Source organism: Arvicola amphibius, chromosome 5 (assembly GCF_903992535.2).
Source record: "Arvicola amphibius chromosome 5, mArvAmp1.2, whole genome shotgun sequence".
In the NCBI taxonomy this organism is placed as follows: domain Eukaryota; kingdom Metazoa; phylum Chordata; class Mammalia; order Rodentia; family Cricetidae; genus Arvicola; species Arvicola amphibius.
Genome location: NC_052051.1, coordinates 23,900,728 through 23,921,332, shown reverse-complemented (window position 1 = coordinate 23,921,332; position 20,605 = coordinate 23,900,728). Strand labels below are relative to the sequence as shown.

General features: G+C 43.5%; 1 protein-coding gene and 1 pseudogene across 4 annotated transcripts in view; one reads left to right on the top strand and one right to left on the bottom strand.

Annotated features, from left to right (window-relative positions):
* The first annotated feature begins 2,244 nt into the window (after positions 1 to 2,244).
* The window catches only part of Cbfa2t2 (CBFA2/RUNX1 partner transcriptional co-repressor 2), a 115,835-nt gene continuing 97,474 nt past the window's right edge, over positions 2,245 to 20,605 (top strand). For 3 of the 4 annotated variants that reach the window (XM_038329952.1, XM_038329950.1, XM_038329949.1), the window contains exon 1: positions 2,245 to 2,386. In XM_038329952.1, coding sequence (XP_038185880.1) covers positions 2,353 to 2,386 — 34 coding nt within the window. In that variant the 5' untranslated portion in view covers positions 2,245 to 2,352. The remainder of the gene's footprint in view (positions 2,387 to 20,605) is intronic. The other variant, XM_038329951.1, reaches the window with a different exon arrangement.
* LOC119814262 overlaps positions 4,164 to 20,605 on the bottom strand; it is a 60,998-nt pseudogene continuing 44,556 nt past the window's right edge.

The following is a 20,605-nucleotide window of genomic DNA, read 5'->3' as shown; positions in this document are numbered from 1 at the left end:
TTGCGGGGAGTGGGGGAAGGAAGAAGAAAAACATCCAGCTTGTGTGATCAGATCTGGAATCCCAGAATTTGGGAGGCTGACAAGGGACTTGTGAAGAGTTAGTTTCAGGTCAGTCTGGGAAACAGTGATTATTTTATAAAACAAACAAACAAACAAAAAAAAACGACAAACAAACGAATGAACAAGCAATTTCCATTTCCTAGGTCTATCTGAACCTATAACTTTTGTTTGTTTGAGACAGGGTTTCTCTGTGTATCCCTGGCTGTCTTGGAACTTGTTGTGTAGACCAGGTTGACCTCGAACTCGAACTGCCTGCCTCTGTCTCCTAATTGTTGGGATGGTGTGTGTGTGTGTGTGTGTGTGTGTTTATATGTACCACTTCACCTGTCAAATGTCACTGCAGTTTACCCAGTTGGCCTTGAACTCACTCTGTTGGTGAGAATAACCCTGAACCTCCTGCTTTCCCTGCTCAAGTGCTGGCAGACAGCTGTGGGCCACCATGTCTGACCTTGTTTTATTGAGACAGGGTCTCACTATGTGGCCCAGGCTGGTCTTTGAATTGGCATTTCTTTTGCTTTAGTTTCTCAGGAGTTGGGATTACAGGTGTGTGCCCACTATGCCAGGCTGGCTTCATTTTTGTTATCTTCTTAAGTTTTTCTTTTATGTGCACTGGTGTTGTATTTTGCCTGCATGTACGTCTGTGTGAGGGGGTTGGGTCTCTGGAACTAGAGCTATAGACAGTTATGAGCTGCCATGTGGATGCCGGAAATTGAACCTGGGTCCTCTGGAAGAGCAGCCAGTGCTCTTAACCGGTGAGTCATAGCTCCAGCTCCTTCGTTTTAGTTATAATTTCTGAATTATAATTTTTGAAACATTGAATAATTCTTGACATATAATTTTGAGTCTTTGAGAGACAGAGTAGCTCAAAGTAACATCCTATAGTCAGAGTACTTTGTTTACTATGAGTTTGTTTGCTTGTTTTGATTTTCTTTTTCTTTTCTTTTTTTTTTTTTTTTTTTGATTTTTGAGATGCCTTTGAAGACTGGCTAGTGGTGCCTGTTTTTAATCCCACTTGGGTGGCTGAGGAAGGCAGATTGGTGAGCATTCCAGACCATCATGGACTACACGGTGGGTTCCAGGCCAGCTAGAGATACAAAACAGAACCTTTATTGGAAACAAAACAATTTATGAGGCCTGCTGGTGTTGTAAACACAGCATTTGGGAGGCAGAGGCAGGAGTATGGCTTAAGGTTCAAGGAGAACCTGGTCTACGTGAGTGAGTTCAAGCTGGCCAAACGTACATTAAGATCTTGTTTCAACAAACTGAAACAAGCCAAGGGTGATGCTCGCCTTCACCTTTAAATCCTAGCAGAGGCAGTGGATCTCTTGAATTTGACATCAGCCCGGTCTACAGAGAAAATTCTAGGAGAGCTGGGGCTACATAGGGAAACCGTCTTGAAAAACCAAAAAGAGACCAAAAAAAAAAAAAAAAAACAAAAAACCAAAGAAACAAACAAAAAACCCCCATATATCTATATCTATATATATGTGTGTGTGTGCCACTCTTCCCACAAACACACACACAAAACAATACAGAAATCAATTATGACAGCTATTAGTTATATTAAACATTTAGATTCCTATAGCCTAAAAAGGGTTTGCTGCAAGATGGCTCAGCTGGCAAAGATGCTTGCTACAAGCCTGATGCATGAAGTTTGATCTGCTGGACCTATAGGGTGGAAGGAGAGCATGCCCCCAACTTGTCCTCTGACAGTCACATGCACACCTTGGAATGAACGCGCCCAAACACATCCACGCACACAAATGCAATAAATCAATGTAAAAACAAAAAGCAAATAAAAGGGGGAGAAGAACAACTCGCCACCCAATACAACCATAAAGGCATCGAGGCCTGCACCTGAAAACGCCCTCCCCGAAGCCCCGCCCCAGGACTCCGCCCCCGTCCCTAAGTGGCCGCCCAGGCCACATCCGGAAGTCTGGAACTCGGAGACGGGCGATTACGTGCCGGCCGCTCGCTGCGCGCGGGAGGCGGGTCTGAGGCGCAGGCCGCTCCAGGATAGGACGCAGCCTGGTGCGGAAGGGGCGGGCCGGGCCGGGAGGTGGTGCTTCGCGTGAGCGCCCTCGGGCCGGGCTTCCGCGTGCGTTGGTCGGGGCGCGGGAGTGCGCGGCGGGGGCGTGCCGGGGCCGTCCGGGGGCGGGGCGGCGCGCGGCCTAACGGCGGCGGCGGCGCTGGTGCGGGCGAGTTCGGCGGGTGCAGGTCCCGGCCTGCGCCTGCGGAGGACTCGGGCGGTGGGTCGAAGCGGGTGGCGCTCGCGGCAGGCTGCGCTCCGCGATGGTGGGCGTCCCCGGAGCAGCCGCCTTCCAGCGTAAGTGGAGCGGGAAGGCGGGCGGCTGAGGGGTGTGTGTGGAGGGGCCTGCTGCTCCATAGGCGCGAGGCTCCGCAGAGGCCCCCGGTGGGAGGCCCGCGCGGGGAAACTGAGGCCGGGAGTAGGGTGCTATATCCAAGGTCACGCGACTCTCCGGGCCTTCGCGGACTCTCGGGACCACCCCGATGCTTCCTGCAGCGCGGCGGGGCGCGGGGCTTCGGGTGCTAGCGGGACTGTGCGGAGGGGCCTTGGATCTCAGGCCTGGCGGGCGCCCTGTGGACTGGCTGCGAGAGAAGTATTGTTTTGTTTTCGCGGCATCGGGGCTGAAAGTCCGGTCCGGGAAAACCGTAGGCACGCTGGATTTGGAGCGACGTGTGATAGATGTTGGAAGGCGCGGGGCTGCTGTTCTGGAGGGGCTTGTTGAGTGCAGTCTCTGGGGTTGGACAGCTTGGGTTCACATCCCGGCTTCCCCCGTGTACTGGCTGTGACCTTGGCGATCCTGGAGGAGTCTCAGTAGCTCTGTCTGAAAAATGGGTTGTGAGGAACGTTCTCTGAATTGCTGTAGTTGGGTTTCGTGAGTCCAGTAGATCGCCCTCCACACACAGTTGTACATCACAGAAGTGTGATAAACCATTCCGTTTGCACCTCGGAAAAGTATGAAATTAGGATTTAGTTGTGTATTTTTTTTAGATGTCTTTGCCTAGTCCTACAGAGTCACCCAGTTGTGTTTACCCCCGTTTTGCCCTTTCATGTATCCGATATTTTTCTAGAATTGTAAGATTCTTGCAGGAGGGATGGTATCGTTTAATAAGAACAATAAAAACTTAATTGTCATTAAAATAGCAGTAATAGTCAACATTACTTGAGCAGCAGGCATATTGCATTCGATTCATTTAATATTTATTAAATCATCTCTTAAGTACAAAGTATCACTCTAGGCCGGGAGGATATGGCAACAAAGTAGATTCTGGATTTGAGTTTGAGAGGAGACTCACGTAAACTGTTCTGTGGATTTTCCTTTGTTGATGCTGAATGACAACCTAAAAAGAGGTATTTGAGGCACTTTGGGGGCAGGTGGATGACTGAGTTTGATCTACACAGCCAGTACCAGGCCAGTCAGGACTATATAGTGACGCCTGTCTCAAAAAAATATAAAAAAACCTAAGAAGTAAATGAAGGCTAAAACGAGGTATTCGAGCATGTCCATTGTGCAGAAGATAAAATGAGAGATATTGAGAACTCTGTGCCCTACCCCCAGAGCGTTGTTCTTGAGTACCTAAAAGGGAGGATTTATACAGCCTCATTCTTGGGCACTCATCCACATTGAATTGAAGAAAATACAAGATAGATTTACCCTATAATCCCTTTGTAGTCCTGTACTGTTGCTACTCATGATGGTATAGTGGAGGCAGATCAGGTAAACCTTAGGTCTGGCAAAGATTTCATTATATTTGGAAAGTGGAACATCCTTTGTTTGTTTGTTTTGGTTTTTTGAAACAGGGTTTCACTGTAGCTTTGGAGCCTGTCCAAGAACTAGCTATTGTAGACCAGGCTGGCCTTGAACTCAGAGAGCTACCTGCCTCTGCCTCCTGAATGCTAGGATTAAAGGCATGTGTCATCACTGCCTGGCTGAAACAACCTTTTATCTGAATTTAAATTTATTTATTTAGCAGTATTGGGAATTGGATTTAGGGCCTTATACTTTATGCTGTATACTGAATTGTATCCCCAGCCTTCTTTATTTTCAGATTGGATTTTACTAAGTTGTCCAGCCAACTTATAATTCTGTCTCAGTTTTACAGTAGCCAAGAATACAGGCAAGTGTCACTAGGTCCTGCTGACCTAAGAAATTTCCATGTTGAGTATGGTGAAAGCCTATGTAATCCCAGCAGTCAGGAGGCTCAGGCAGGGAGATGTGAGTTTGAGGTCACCCCAAGCTATGTAGGGAGGCTGTCTGGAAAAACAACAAAAGCCAAGAAGTACCACTTTTTGGTGTGTTATATAACTAGATTTCTTTCTTTCTTGTTTTTTTTTTTCTTTTTCTTTTTTCTCTTTTTGAGACAGGGTTTCTCTGTGTAACAGCCGTAGTTGTTCTGGACTTGCTCTGTAGACCAGGCTGGCCTTGAACTCACAGAGATTTGCCTCCCTCTGCCTCCCCAAGTGCTGGGATCAAAGGCGTGTGATACTATGCCTGGCATGACCTCCAACTCTTAATCTTGCCTCAATTTCCTGAATACTGGGATTACAAATGTTCACTGTCATATCCTACTCTACTTTTACTTTAGTTCAGAATCATTTAGTAAATTATGCTGGGGCTGGAGAGATGGCTCAGAGGTTAGGAGCACTGGCATCTCTTTCTGAGTTCAATTCCCAGCAACCACATGGTAGCTCACAACCATCTGCAATGAGATCTGGGGCCCTCTTTTTGCCTGTAGTACAGGCGTATGTGCAGGCAGAATGCTGTATATATAATAAATAATTTTTAAAAAAAATTACACTGAAATGTGTTTGTTTGAGTGCTTTCTTTCATTAAAATAGGATCTTACAATAACTGTGACCTAGGCCAGGCCTACCTCCTGCTCAGCTTCTTCAGAGCTATGGCATTACAGGCATGAGTCCTTTCGGTGGCTCAGTGTTGACCACCTGCTGCTCCAGAAGCTTACCTACAGTTTTCTCTTTTCTTTTCTCCCCCCCCCCTCTCTCTCTTATTTTTTTGGTTTTTCAAGACAGCATTTTTCTTTGCATCCTTGGCTGTTCTGAGACTAGCTCTTGTAGACCAGACTAGCCTTGAATTAAGAGATCTGTCTGCCTCTGCAGCCAAGTGCTGGGATTAAAGGCGCGCGCCACACACCCCCTTCAGCTGAAGGAACACAGGCTCTAATGTACACTAGGTATTTGCTCTATTTTTTTTTTTTTTTTGTTTTGTTTTTGTTTTTCGAGACAGGCTTTCTTTGTAGTTTTGGAGCCTGTCCTGGAACTAGCTCTTGTAGACCAGGCTGGCCTTGAATGCAAAGAGATCTGTCCCCCTCCCCCAGTGCTCGGATTAAAGGTTTGTGCCTCCACCTCCTGGCCCTGGCCAGTGTTTTTAACTATAGTCCTGGGGAAAGAAAGTAGGAAAGAACTCAGTCCTCAGTCAGGAGTCCCTAGGGAAATAACTGTAGGTAACACTTCATCCTTTGGTGTTCATGCCATTGGGATGAATGGCTAAGTTTGCCTACAATGCATGAATATTTGTTTTACGCTTTATTTTTTTCCTGGCAGTGCTAGTCAGACAACCACAACAGCAGCCAGGGCCTTCTATTTCCTAGGCAAGTATGTGCCACTGCGCTTCATCCTAGCTCTAAATATTTTGTTTTATTGAAGTAGGTAGGATCTTACTCAGTAGCAAAGGCAACTCAATTCACTATGTAGATCAGGTTGCCCTCAAACTTGTGGCACACTTTCTGCCTCAGCCTTTTGAATGAAGAATTATAGATGTGAGCCTGGCTGAATGTTTGTTGTAAGTTACCGTTTTAGGCGAGGGACGGAACGCAGTGGTGGTCTACTCACCTACTATAGACCTGCTTGAGCCCTTGCTTATAAATAAGTAGCAATTATAGTCACACTATAATTGATAAAACATTTTATAATGTGTAAAAATTACCATTTTAAGGAATGATGAGCTAAAATGTAAGTAGAAGTGACAGTATTATCTCTTAATCCTGGTACGATTCGGATGGAGATCATCATTTTATAGTGGTTCTTACTCCTTGACTCATACACTTGAAAAAAAGTATATCAACCAGGTAGGCAGTGGCACAATGCCTTTAATCCCAGCGCTCGAGAGGCAGGGGCAGGCAGATACCTGTGGGTTCAAGGCCAGCTTGGTCTACAGAGCTGGTTTTAGGACAGCTAGAACTGTAAATAGAGAAACCCTGTCTAAAAAAAAACAAGAAAAAAATGGAATTTGCTTTGTAGACCAGGATGGCATTCATTACTATAAAAAGATGTAAGGGTGTAAGAGTAAGACTTGTCCTCTTTGGTTTTTCAAGACAGGGTTTCTCTGTATCTTTGGAGCCTGTCCTAGAACTAGCTCTTGTAAACCAGATTGGCCTCGAACTCACAGAGATCCGCCTGCCTCTGTCTCCCGAGTGCTGGGATTAAAGGCCTGTGCCACCACCGCCCGGCAAGACTTGTCCTCTTGAGAAACCTTTTCCTTATGTGGCATAGAGCTATCAGCATGATAACAGAGACGTGAAAATGCCCCAAAGAGATCCTGATGAGAATGAACACCTAAGTACTTTCTGTTCTCTACTCCACGCCCACTGCTGGTTTGTACCCATTTTCGGGTTGATTTACTTTCTTACCTCTGAGATGATCAGATTATTTTCCTATTCCTTTTTATTGGTATTCCTCCTACCCGACTGGATTATCCTAAACTCCTCCTTTCAGCATAACTCATGCTGATTTCAAACTCCTCATCTTCCCGACTCACTTTTAGGTGCCAAGTTTAGAAACAGAAGTCCCCATGCCTGGACAGGATTGCCAGGAATGAATGGGAAAGAAAAGGCAGTATTTGTATAATAGCACACACCTGTAATCCCAGCATTTGGGACACTGAGGCAGGAGGAATATTATAAGTCCCAGGCCAGCCTGGGCTCTGTCTCAAAAAACAACAAAGGGCAGTAGTGGTGGATATTAAACAATAATTTAGCCAGGCCTGATTTACAGAGTGAGTGCCAGGACAGCCAGGGCTACAAGGAAAAACCCTGGATCGATAAAAACAAAGCAAAGATTTGACTTTTGCTGGGCATGGTAATAGGTGCCTGTAATCCCACTTTTTGGGAGGCTGAGGTAGGAGGATGGAGGTTTTGAGGCCTCTCTGTGCTGTGTAGTTAGACTCTTAAGATGGGGGAAGCCAAATAAAAAACTAAAAGGATTTGGTTCTCCCTTCTGTTTTGAATTGCTATAATTAAATGCAGAAATTAAAGCAAAATTCAGAATGACCAATGTAAAATTCTGAATTTATAGCTCTGTAGTTAGCAGACTTTAAATTAAATTAGCTGATGGCAACAAATATGTAATCTAAACTCTCCAGCAGCTCAACTGAAATGTTACTATCAGGCATGCACACGTGCCTTGACACACAATTTTGACCTTTTCTCTTTTAAAAAAAATTTTGACTCATTCCTTTATTTTGATCATCATGTAGAGGTCTTGCCTGCTTTTAATTTTTAAAAACCACATGAGAACAAACATTCACATAGCACAGATTTATTCATTTAGATCTCATATCCCTAGAGCAACAGTAAACACACCCACATTTTCCTGGAATTCACAACACTCCTGACCACTGCCACCCCCATCCCATAAAAGCTAATATACCAGTGGTATTTTTCTGCACAATGAAAATGAGAAAAGTTTTCCTCGTCTTCAGTACTTTGTTTCTTTCTAGAAAAGTGGTGTCAGCTTCAGAAGTGACAGCAGAAACAAGTCATCTTCCCCTTTTAGTTTTACTCTTACGAAGGAGTTAAGTGAACTACCACATTCAGTTTAACCTCTCTCATCCGTCTCTCCCTCCTCCTCCCCCCTCCCTTCCTCCCTCCCTCCCTTCCTTCCTTCTCTATCTTTATTTTTTATCTTTTTGAGGCAGGGTTTCTCTGTGTAGTCCTGGCTGTTCTGTAACTCTCTTTGTAGACCAGGCTGGCCTTAACCCAGAGATCCAGCCTGCCTCTGCCTCCTGAGTGCTGGGATTAAAGGCAATATTTGTTTAAAAGCACACGCCTTTAATCCCAGCATTTAGGATGTTGAGGCATGAGAATTATTACACGTGTCAATCCAGCCTGGGCTCTCAAAAAAAAACAAAAGAGAGGGGGTGGATATTAAACAATAACTTGTATGTAGTTGGATTTGATCTACAGTTGTTTTTTTTAAATTATGTTTTTGTTTACTTATTTATTTAGTAGCTGTATTGGGAATTAAACCTAGGACCATGTCCATGCTGGGCAAGAACTTTATCACTGAGCTGCACCTTGTGTCCCTTTTACTTTTTATTTATTTTATAGTTTTCTGTTTTGTTTTTTTTTTTTGAGACAGGGTTTCTCTGTGTAACAGCCCTGGCTATCCTGGAACTCACTCTGTAGATCAGCCTTTCTCTGCTTCCCAAGTACTGGGATTAAAGGCCACACTACTGCCTGACACTGTTTGTTTTGTTTTGTTGAGACAAAGTTTCTCTGTGTAACAGCTCTTAGCTGTATTAGAACTAGCTCTGTAGACAAGGCTGGCCTGGAAATAACAGAGATCCAGACCAGGCTGGCCTTGAACTCAGAGGTCCAGCCTGCCTCTGCCTCCCGAGTGTTGGGATTAAAGGCGTGCACTAGTGCTGCCTGACAGACACAGGCAGTGATCTTGAGGAGCAGGATCAGTTTGACCTGTTTCCCCGTCCATCTGTTCATCCACAAGGCTTTATTTATAAAGTTATAACCCTGCCTGTACATATGAATACATGCAGCATACACACTCACATACCACACACACACGCTTATTGTGGTGCTATGTGTCAAACTTATGGCTCTTAGATAATAGGTAAATGTTCTACCACTAAAACAAATCCTCTCTATTGTTTTAGATGGTTGGTTGGTTTGCTGTTTCATCCTATAGTACACAGACTGAACTCAGCAGCAACTTTTCTGCTCTAATCTCTCAAGTGCTGGTGTTACAGTAGAGAGCAACCGTGCTCTGCTTATCTTAGTTTTTTTTATCATTTGGTTTATGTTTATGGTGTTCAGTCTATGTATATTTCTTTGTACTATATATTTGCCTGGGGCCCAGAAGATGGTTTCTATCTCTTGGGACTAGAATTACAGACGAGTTGTGAGCCACCATTTGGGTTCTGGAAACCAACCTGAGTCTTCTGCGGTAACAACCAATACTCTTTTAACAGCTGAGCCATTTTTCCCGCCATTTTTTTTTTTTTTTTACAGTGCTGATAGGCCTTGAGTTTGTTAAGTACTCTTATCACTGAACTGTAATCTCAGAATCTTACTGTTTTTGAGACAGGACCTTGCTATGTATCCCATGCTAGCCTGGAAGTGGCTGTGTAGCCTCTGTGCTACGATCTTCCCACTTCTGCCTCCCAGGTAGTCTCTTATTTGTGGATTAAAGTGTCCTTCTCCACCCAAATACTGGCACTGCAGGTATACACCACTGTGCGCAGCTCCTGATTGTATTTGTATTACTGTTTTTTTAATTAGGTTTTTTTTTTTTTTTTAAAGGCACTTTATATAGCCCAGGCTATCCTTGAATTCACTGTATATCCCAGAACTGGAACTGAAGGGTAGTTCCACCTCCTCAGCCTCCCTAGTGTGGAATCAAAGGTGTATGCTTCTGGTTCTATTCTATTTTATTTTTTAAGTTAAATTCATCACGATTTGGTTATATAAACACATTCTGGATTTGATCCCTTGTATATGCATAATGTTCCCAAGTTTAGTGTTTTTTTTAAATCTATTTATTTATTTATTTTTGCTTTTGGTTTTTCCGAGACAAGGTTTCTCTGTGTAACTTTGGAGCCTGCCCTGGATTTTTTTTTTTTTTTTTTTTTTTTTTTTGGAGACAGGGTTTCTCTGCAGCTTTTTTAGAGCCTGTCCTGGAACTAGCTCTTGTAGACCAGGCTGGTCTCGAACTCACAGAGATCCGCCTGCCTCTGCCTCCCGAGTGCTGGGATTAAAGGCGTGCGCCACCACCGCCCGGCTCCTGCCCTGGAATTTGATCTGTAGACCAGGCTGGCTCTGAACTCACAGAGACCCAAGTGCTGGGGTTAAAGGCGTGCACCACCACTGCCTGGCCCAAATTTAGTTTTTTAAATATAGTTTTTGTTTTCAGTTTTTGATCTTTTAGAATCAGGGTCTTTCTTTGTAGCTTTGCTGTCCTGGAACTCACTCTGTAGACCAGCCTGTTCTTCAGCTTACAGAAATCTACCTGCCTCTGTCTCCTGCGCACTAGGATCAAATGTGTACACCATCATACCCAACTATTTTTATTGTTTTGAAATTATGTGTAGGGGTGTGTGCGCATGCACATGCAGATGCCCAAACAAGCCAGATGCATTGGATTCCCTGGTGCTGAGAATTAGGGAGAGTTGTGAGGTGCTTCGGTGCCAGGAGCTGAGCTGGGGTCCTGAGAAGAGCTCCAAGGACTTACAATGGCTAGGCCGTCTCTCTAGCATACTCAAATTTATTTGATTGTTTTTTCCAAAGATTGACTTATTTATTATATATAGAGTGTTCTGGCATGTAGGGCATGTAGATGATTGTGAACCACCATGTGGTTGCTGAGAATTGAACTCAGGACCTCTGGAAGAGCTGTCAGTGCTTTTAACCTCTGAGACATCTCTCTAGCCCCCCTCAAGTTTATTTATTATTATTATTTTGGGTTTTTCGAGACAGGGTTCCCTGTGTAACAATCCTAGTTGTCCTGGAACTAGCTCTTGGGCTGGCCTCAAACTCACAGATATCTGCCTGCCTCTGCCACCCCCCTCCACCCCCACCCCTACCCCCAGTGCTGGGAATAAAGGTGTGCGCCACCACCTCCCGGCTCAAGTTTATTTTTATTTATTTATTTATTTATTTATTTATCTATTTATTTATTTATTTATTTGGTTTTTCGAGACAGGGTTTCCCTGTAGTTTCTAGAGCCTGTCCTGGATCTAGATCTTGTAGACCAGGCTGGTCTCGAACTCAGAGATCCGCCTGCCTCTGCCTCCCGAGTGCTGGGATTAAAGGCGTGCGCCACCACCGCCCAGCTTCAAGTTTATTTTTTTAAGTGACTGGAAAAACACATAAAAATTGTACATACTAGTTGGGTAACATGTTTTGAACGATTTTATACTTGAAGAGATCACTCTGCTTCTGGAGAAAACATTTTGTGAGTCAAGGATGGGATCTGGGATATGAAGTAAGACATTGCTGATTTAGGCTAAGAGAGGGAGGTGATCACTTTGGATCAGAATATTAGCAGTGGGTCTAGAAATAGTTGCATTCACAACTATCTATCTTTTTTGAGATTCAGATTTTTTTATTTTTTCGAGACAGGATTTCTCTGTGTAACTGCCATGACTGTCCGGAAATAGCTCTGTAGACCAGGCTGCCCTTGAACTCACAGAGACCTGCCAGCCTTAAAGGCATGCACCACCATTGCCCAGCTGAGATTCAGAGTATTTTGAAGGTGTGGTTTGTAGGTGTCCATCTGTCCGTCCGTAGTCGTGCTCCTTCCCCTTTTGATGTGTGTGTGATGTGTGTGCATAGGCACACAAATACTTTGCTCTGTTTTGGCCTTCATAACTGCTTCTCTTAGAAGGGCTTTCCTTTTTAGGTTGAAGTTTGTTAAAGACGGGTCTTTAAAGACAGGTTTTCAGAGACTTCTTTAATAACTGTATAGATGCATCTTGCCACTGTCAGGGCAATCATTAAATAACTGATCTTCACTTGGATCTTGTTCTTTTCAGTCATCAACCACCTCAAACGAGATGGCTCCAGGATTTCTTTCTTTTTGAAGTGCTTTGACAATACCGATGTCTTTTCTAACAACCCTCTGTGGTTATGAGAGTGGGTTGGAGTTTTGGGACTTTATTGTGGCTTGGTGCAAAATTCATTGATCCTCTTCAAACCAGTGTTTTTGGTAAACCTAAGAGACAAGGAAGCAATTCTTTAATATAAGCTAAAACAATATCCCGCCTCTAGGCACAGGCCTTGGAGGCTCCCTCTGACTGCTGCTTCACCAGTGTACAGCAGCACCCCAGAGTAAGTGCTCTCAGCTGCTGATCTTTCTAGGACCTGTTTTCCCTATTTGATTTGAATTTTTGGGTGTTGCAAGTTCAGAAGACTATATTGCCACCTCACATTCAGTTTTGTGACTGAATGGGATTTGTGACAGTTTAATATGCTGGTGACTGACATGAAATCATCTGTCATCTGATGAATTTTTAATTTGCACAAGAAATAAATCACTGGGTATGGTGGTGTACAGGTTTAATCTCTGCACTCTAGTCCGTAATTGCAGTACTTGAGAGGCAGAGGTGGGTGGGTTTTGATGAATTCAAGGGGAGCCTGGTCTATGAAATGAATTCTGGGAAGCTGACATTTCATAGTGAGACTCTGTCTCAAAAATAAATAAATAAAAATCACTGATTTAATTTGATAATATACTTTCTTTAAAAAAAGATTTGTTTTATTTTTAAGTATGTCTGTTTGTATGTGCAATGTGAGTGCAGGTGTGTGAGCTGCCCCACATGGGTGCTGGGAACTGAACTTGGGTCCTCTTGAGCAGTAATTTCTGTTAACTGCTGAGTCATCTCTCCAGCCTCTGAATTTGCCAGTAGTGATCAGTCTTTTCAAACCTTCTTTACGTTTGTTGAAGTGGGTGTATATGCCACCTGTGGAGGTCAAAGAACAGCTCCTGTGAGTTGGTTCTTTCTTATCATGTGGTTCCAGGGGATGGAATTCAGGTCATCAGACTTGATGACAAGCACCCCTTACTGCTGAGCAATCTTTCTGGCACTCTGCCTGTCATTTTGTTTTGTTGAGACAGGGTTTCTCTGTGTAGCTTGGCTGTGTAGACTAGTCACAGAAATTGACTTGACTCTGCTGCTGAGAGCTGGGTTTTAAGGTGTGCTACCCAGCCTATGCCTGGCATTTAAAAATGATTTTGTCAGGACTGGAGAGATGGCTAAGGTTAAGAGCACTGCCTGAGAGCCGGGCAGTGGTGGCGCACGCCTTTAATCCCAGCACTCGGGAGGCAGAGGCAGGCAGATCTCTGTGAGTTCGAGGCCAGCCTGGTCTACAAGAGCTAGTTCCAGGACAGGCTCTAAAAAAGCTGCAGAGAAACCCTGTCTCGAAAAACCAAAAAAAGAAAAGAAAAAAAAAGAGCACTGCCTGATCTTCAAAGGTCCTGTGTTCAATTCCCAGCACCCACTTGGTGGCTTACAACCATCTATAATGAGATCTGTACCCTCTTCTGGCCTGTAGTCATTCATACAGGCAGAACACTGCATACACAATCAATAAATTTTTTTTCTTTAAGGCGGGGTTTCTCTGTATCTTTGAAGCCTGTTCCAGAACTTGCTCTGTAGACCAGGCTGGCCTTGAACTTACAGAGACCCATCTGCCTCTGCCTCCTGAGTGCTGGAATTAAAGTCATGTGCCATTATTGCCCGGTATAATAAATAAATAAATCTTAAAAGAAAGATTTTGTCTTATTTTTATTTCTGTATTTTTAATTTTTAAAAAAAGGGTCTGACTATATTGCCTTGACTGGCTCAGGTGCTTGCTGTGTAGATCAGGCTGGCCACCAAAAGTTAGGTAGATAACTAAAACTCTAGGTAATATCTGTGACCTCAGCCGTTATCAATTTGGATATTATTATTATTATTATACTTTGAAATTAGAGTATTTGTGTTTGGGAGGTGATTTTGGTCTTTGTGTAGATAATATGAAAATACTGATTTGGGCTTGCCGTCTTCACAGCTAGCATGTCTGTCTGCATGGAGTGGCTGTACTGAACCAGGTGTTTTACTTCAGCTGTACCATCTGTGGGAGCAGGTGGACAGATCCTCTGTCATCAGGAAAACACAGCTGGTGAGACTTGGAAGAGCTAATTGGTTGCTTTCCTAGCTCTTTCTAGTCACAGATACCTGAATGCAGTTTACCTCAGCGGTGTGTCGATTTTGGTTAGAACATTAACAGCAAAAATGAACAAGAAAGTAAAAAGGTGTGAGTATGTACTGAAACATTTTCTGCTATTGTGTATTGTCCTGTCTCATCCTCCCAAATTCTGGGATTGCAGGGTATGTTACCACACCCTGCTCTGTGTTTTTGGATTGATACTGAGAAAGATAATTTAAGAGTTTATTTGTATTTAACTGTGTGTTTACATTCATGTATGTACTTATGCCTTTGGAGACTGGTAGATGCATTTCTCCGGAGCCATTCACTTTGATATTTAAGTGTCTCCTTAATCAGTGATAGGCTAGACTGGCTGGTCATCAAATCCCAGAAGTGTGTCTGTCCCCACCTTCTCAGCGTACACCACCACACCAGCTTTTTATTTTGATGTTAAAGGTCAAACCTGTCCTTACTCATGTGTGACAAATGCTTTGCCAACTGAGCCATCTCTCCAGAATTTATTTCTCTTTTTAAAAGAGTTGTGTGGGTGCTGGTAGTGGGTGTGTGCTCTCATGTGTGTAGCTTCAGAGGTTGGAAGAGAATATCAGGTATCCTGCTTTTATAACACTTCGTCTTAGACCCTTGAGTCATTGAACTCAGCTAGGCCCTAGTGATCCTCCTGTCTTTGTCCCAAACAGCATGCCACACCTTATCATTTTGTTTTGTTTGTTTGCTTTGAGTCAGGGTCTCGCTGTGTAGCCTTGACAATCCTAGAACATAATATATAGACCAACTTCCAGAGATCTACCTGCTTCTGGAACCTTTAAGAGCTAGGATTAAAGGCATGTACCATCATGCCTTGCTTTTGTCCCCATTTTCATGCCCCCTGAATCTTAATGGGGGTTCTCTCTCTCTCTCTCTCTCTCTCTCTCTCTGTGTGTGTGTGTGTGTGTGTGTGTGTGTGTGTGTGTATTGTGATATGATGTTATGCTCTTTGGACTCTTTGGGGTCCCACCACCCAGCTTTCAGATAAATTATACACGGAGACTTATTCTTAGTTATGAATGCCTGGCCTTAACTTGGCTTGTTTTTGTTTTTTTTGTTTTTTTTTCTGCCAGCTTTTCATAAATTATCCTATCTTTTGCCTCTGGGCTTTTCTCTTTCTCTATTTCTGTATACCTATCTTTACTTCTTTCTCCAATGCTTGCTGTGTAGCTGGATGGCTGGCTCCTGATGTCCTCCTCTCCTTGTTCTCCTGCTCCTTGTTCTCCTCCTAGATTTATCTTTCTGTTTATACTCTTTACCTGCTAGCCCCTCCTTTGCTTCTGCCTCCCTATTGACTTTATTAGGACCAACAGGTATTTTAGACAGGCACGGCAACATAGCTTCACAGAATTAAACAAATGCAGCATAAGCAAAAGTCATACACCTGAACATAATATTCTCCAACATTTTTTTTGTTGTTGTTGTTGTTGTTTTGTTTTTCTGTGTAGCCTTGGCAGTCTTTGAACTCACTTTGTAGACCAGGCTGGTCTTGAACTCATGTCTATGACAGCTCTATGTCTGCCTGCCTCTGCCTTCAAGTGCTGGGATTTAAGGTGTGTACCACCAAGCCCATTGAGGCACTATATCCTTTAATTCTTTGTATTCTTAAAAATAACCTGGCAAATGTCTCAGGTGCTTGAAATAGTCATGGTTGTGCCAGCCCCTTGGTATCAGTGTAGTCGTTTGTGAGTGACAGCTATGCCCTGCAGTGGTGGAACACATCTTTGACTCAGGAGGCAGAGGCAGTGATGGCTCTCTGAGTTCGGAGCTAGTCTGGTCTGCAGAGCAAGTTCCAGGGCTATCACACAGAAGAACCTGTCTCGGAAAACTTGGGGGGGGGGGGGAGAGTGACAATTAAGCATTTTTTTTTTCAGTTCTGAGGATCAAATCTAAGGCTTTGTTCATGGTAAAGATGATCTAAAACCAAGTTACATGTCCAGTCCTTGATTTGTTGAGAGAGGGTCTCACTGTGTAGCTCTAGCTGACCTGGTATTGAGGTTTTTTTGGGTTGGGGGTGGAGACAAAGTTTCTCTGTGTGGTCCTGACTGTCTTAAACCAGGCTGGTCTCGAACTCAGAATCAGTCGCCTTCCTCTGCCTCTTGAGTGCTGGGATTAAAGGCATGGGTCTTTTTAAATTTTATTTATTTATTTTAAGATTCGTTCGTTTTATGTGTTTGGGTATTTTGCTTTCATGCCATTATGTTGCCTGTCTGATGCCCTCGGGGTTCAGAAGAGAATGTCAGATCCCTTGGAGGTGGGGTTACAGGTAGTTGTGAGCCAAAATGTGGGTGCTTGAAATAAAACCTGGGTTCTCTATAAGAGCTGCAAATGCTTTTAATTGCTGAGACATCTCTCCAGTCCCCTTCCCCTGCTTTTTTTTAAAATGTGGTTTCCTACCCAGAAAGTCTTCTACCTAGCCCTTTTTTTTTAAAAAAGTTATTTATTCTGTCTGTGTGTATGCCTGCAGGCCAGAAGAGGGCATCAGATCTCATTACAGATGGTTGTGAGCCACCATGTGGTTGCTTGGAATTGAACTCAGGACCTCTGGAAGAGCAGCCAGTGCTCTTAACCTCTGAGCCATCTCTCCAGCCCCTTAGCCCTTTATTTTTTTAAACTTTCTTAAATAGTGTTTCATTATGTTGCCCAGGCAGGCCTGGAGCTGCTGGACCCAAGCAGTCTTTTCTGCCTCATGCTCTAGAGTTCAGAGTATAGGTTTGAGCCACCATGTCTGTTGGTTTTGTTTTTTAAAACTATTTATTATGTGTATGGGTGTTCTGATTGTATGTGTATATCTGTGCACCATCTTCGTGCAATGCCCATAAGTAGAAGAAGGGCGTTAGATTCTCTGGAACCTGAGAAACAAGTATGGGTGCTGGGGATTGAATTCTCGTCCTCTGGAAGAGCAGCCAGTGCTCGGCACTGCTGAGCTACCTCTCCGCGCTCTGTAATCTCTTTGGTTGTTTCAGGGAGGATCTTGCATTACCTATCCTCATGCCTGAGTCTCCTAAGTGTTGGGGTTACAGGCGTGCAATACCACGTCTGGCTTTATTGTTCTTTACTATATTTTCCTCCTCCCTACTCTTGCCTTTTTTTTTGCCTCGAATTTACAACAGTCCTTTCTCAGTCTTCCAAGTACTAGGATTACTGATATGTACTATGACAACTGGCTTCATGCCTATTTCTCCCCCATTGGAAATAGGCTGCACAAGTAATGAAGTCAAAAGCAGAGTCACTGTGCTTACGTGCTTATCATGCCTATTCTTGACCCAATTGTTAGAAGCATCAACAATTTCTGTAGGCTTTCCAGGAAAGTAAAGATGGTTGTTGTTTTTTATTTTATTTTATTTTATTTTATTTTTTTCGAGACAGGGTTTCTCTTTATAGTTCTGACTGCCTTGGAACCTGTTCTGTAGATCAGGCTGGCCTTGAACTCAGATCGCCTGCCTCCACCTCCCAAGTGCTGAAACTAAAGTTGTTCATTACCATGCCTGGCTTAAGGATTTAAAAAAAAAAAAAAAAAAAGAAAAAAACCAGTCTGTGCGGTGGTGGTGCACGCCTTTAATCCCAGCACTCGGGAGGCAGAGGCAGGTGGATCTCTTTGAGTTTGAGACCAGCCTGGACTACAAGAGCTAGTTCCAGGACAGGCTCCAAAGCTACAGAGAAACCCCGTCTCTAAAAACCAAATAAATAAAAAAAAAAAAATAAACAGGATGAATTAAAGGTTGGGATATAGACTCACAGACAGCTAGCTTTACTAGCGTTGGTGCTGACGCTCTTGGTTTAGTCCTTAGGACTGCTTTTAAAAAGATGGAATTTAGAGCAACGAATTTTAGGGACTGTCAGGATGTAACACTTGTTTTGATGAAAGGATATGATCTGACAGTCAATAGGGGATGATGGAAAAGTGTGTGCAGACTGATTGGGCCACAGTTCCAGGGGTAGTGTCTGTAACAAAGGCTGGAGGTGGGAAAGAACAAGAGATGTCTGCAGAATAGCAAGTGTTGTCATTTAAGCCAGAATGCATCTGAGACTGTTAGAGGGGATCCTTTTCACCTTGTATTTGAGTATTTTGAAAAGCTATTTTTCTTGGACTGTTGCCTCATTATAAAAAGAGATTCTGTTGTAGGTCCGCATCGAAACTGCTTCATGCGTTATTCCTTCTGGATCTTCCTAATAATGTCTGGAGTTACATTGGACTTCATGTGTTCCTGTGCAGAACAAAAGCACATGAGCCTTGAAGCCTGTAGCATAAATAAGAGGCTTGTGCGGGTGGTGTGAAAGGAGCTCTCCCAGCCTCACATGCCTGGGTGGGCGAGCTACACTAATAGCTCCCAGCAGTTCTGAATCAGACATTGTGGAGCCAAGAGTCTAGCATTTGGAATTCCACTGCCTGTGTAAGGGTCTGTCTTTTATCCTCCAAACCGCCATTTGTTAAATGGCAGTGGACCTGTTGACAAGGGGGAGACTGGCAAAGATCAAGTTAAAAGGGGAAAAAAGTTCAAAGATAGGAAAAAGACGAAGGTTTTAGTTATGTCTTTACCTCTTTACCTCCTTCTCCTCCACTTCCCCTTTGGAGACAGGATCTCATTATGTAGCCCTGGCTGGCCTGTGTAGACTAGGCTGGCTTAGAACTCAAGAGATGTCCAGCCTGCCTCTGCCTCCTCTCTGGGATCAACAGTGTAGGTAACCCCCCCCCCCGGGTGTTTTTTTTCCTTTTCTTTTTTTTTGCCTTCTGTATATTAATTATTTAATATGCAGAAATTTTATTCCTGAAAGCTGGGCTTGGTGATACATGTCTTTAATTTCAGAACTTGGCAGGCAGAGGCAGGTGGATCTCTTGAGTTCGAGGGTGGTTTGATCTACCTACATAGTTCCAGCTACGTACATAGCTAGAGCTATGTATATAGAGACTCTGCCTCAAAAAGAATAAAATTTTTTTCTATCTTTTTTTTTTTTTTTTTTTTTTGGTGGATTGTGGAGAGGGCTGTGAATCAAACCTATGGGCATACTATGGAATTTTTGTTGTTGTTTGTTTGTTTTTTGAAACAGGGTTTCTCAGTGTAGCTTTGGCTGTCCTATAACTCTATTTGTAGATCAGGCTGGCCTCCAACTCTCCTACTCACAGAGATCCCCTGACTCTGCCTCCCAAATTCTGGTATTAAAGGCATGTGTCACCACCCCCAGCAAAGTTGTTGGGTTTTGTTTGTTTTTTTCCCTGTGGAAAATTTTGAACCCAAAAAGTAGAGCAGTGTACTGAATGCCCAGGAGTCTACCCTCCAGCCGCAGTGAGTGGCAGTTATCACTTAAAGAAGAGAAGCGAGATCCGAGCGCTGGGTGTGGGCTCCGTACTTCTCCAGGTCTTGTCACCTTGTTCTCAGACACCACTTTTTCCTGTTGAGCGTGGACTCTACAGAGTGCCACATTTAGGCCTTCTAATAAGTGGTATGTTACTTAAGCTCTCCTTTTTGGGGGCAGGGTTTGAGACAGGGTTATCAAGTCCTGACTGTCCTCTAATTCAGAGACTCACCAGACTCTGCCTCTGGAATACTGGAAGTAAAGGCGAACACCACCACCATCTGGCTTTGTTACTTAAACAGTTTGAGAAAAGTTATTCAAGTTCAGTTTTGGGGCCAGAAAAAAAGTAATTCTATCAGGAGGGCACCCATTCAAAGCACTGTAAGCCATCTTTTAGCTCTTTTTTTTTTTTGTTTTGTTTTTTTGTTTTTTTTTTTTTTTCGTTTTTTTTTTTTGTTTTTCGAGACAGGGTTTCTCTGTGGCTTTGGAGCCTGTCCTGGAACATCTTTTAGCTCTTTTTCACTGAGTGAGTGCATGCTGTTAATCTTAAAATAGAATATGCTTTATATATTTTTTCTTTGTTGATCAATTTGCAAACATGCCAATTATCTAGATGTTTCTATTAAAGTATGTCTGTTTTTTATACACTGAGATGAATCAATCATACGGGGTATATTGGGTTCTTTTGGAAACACCATTTCAAACCATGTTGCATCCAGTTGGATTATCTGTGAGAAGACCCATGAGAGGATAGGGTCTGTGTCTATGTCATATATTTGATTGTGGTTTTCAGTGAAATGAGCCAGGAGAACAGTCTTAGCTTTTATAGAAGCTGACAGACAGGGTGGAGATGGTGGGTGGGTACTATAAGCAGTGTGATATAGGTTAGTAAGATGGTGAGCTACCTGATAACACTTTCTGATTTATGCTGTCTTTTTTCAAGGAGTGATTCCTTTCAGCTTTTAAATCCATTGTTTTCACTGCCCACAGATGATGTCCATTTGGCTTGTTTTCCTGTCTTTTCAGATCCAGGTGTTTCAGGCTGCATGAACTCCTCAGGGATGGTGCTTTCTTCTGAGACACTTCCCCTCGCATACACTCTTATGTTCTTTGTCTTAAAGAACAAATGAGATAATGGCCAGGGGTGGAGGTTGGTAGAATGCCTGCTCACCAGCACCACCTAAACTGGATGAGAGGTATCGTCTGCCTGCAGTCATATTCTGAGGACAGCATAGAGGTC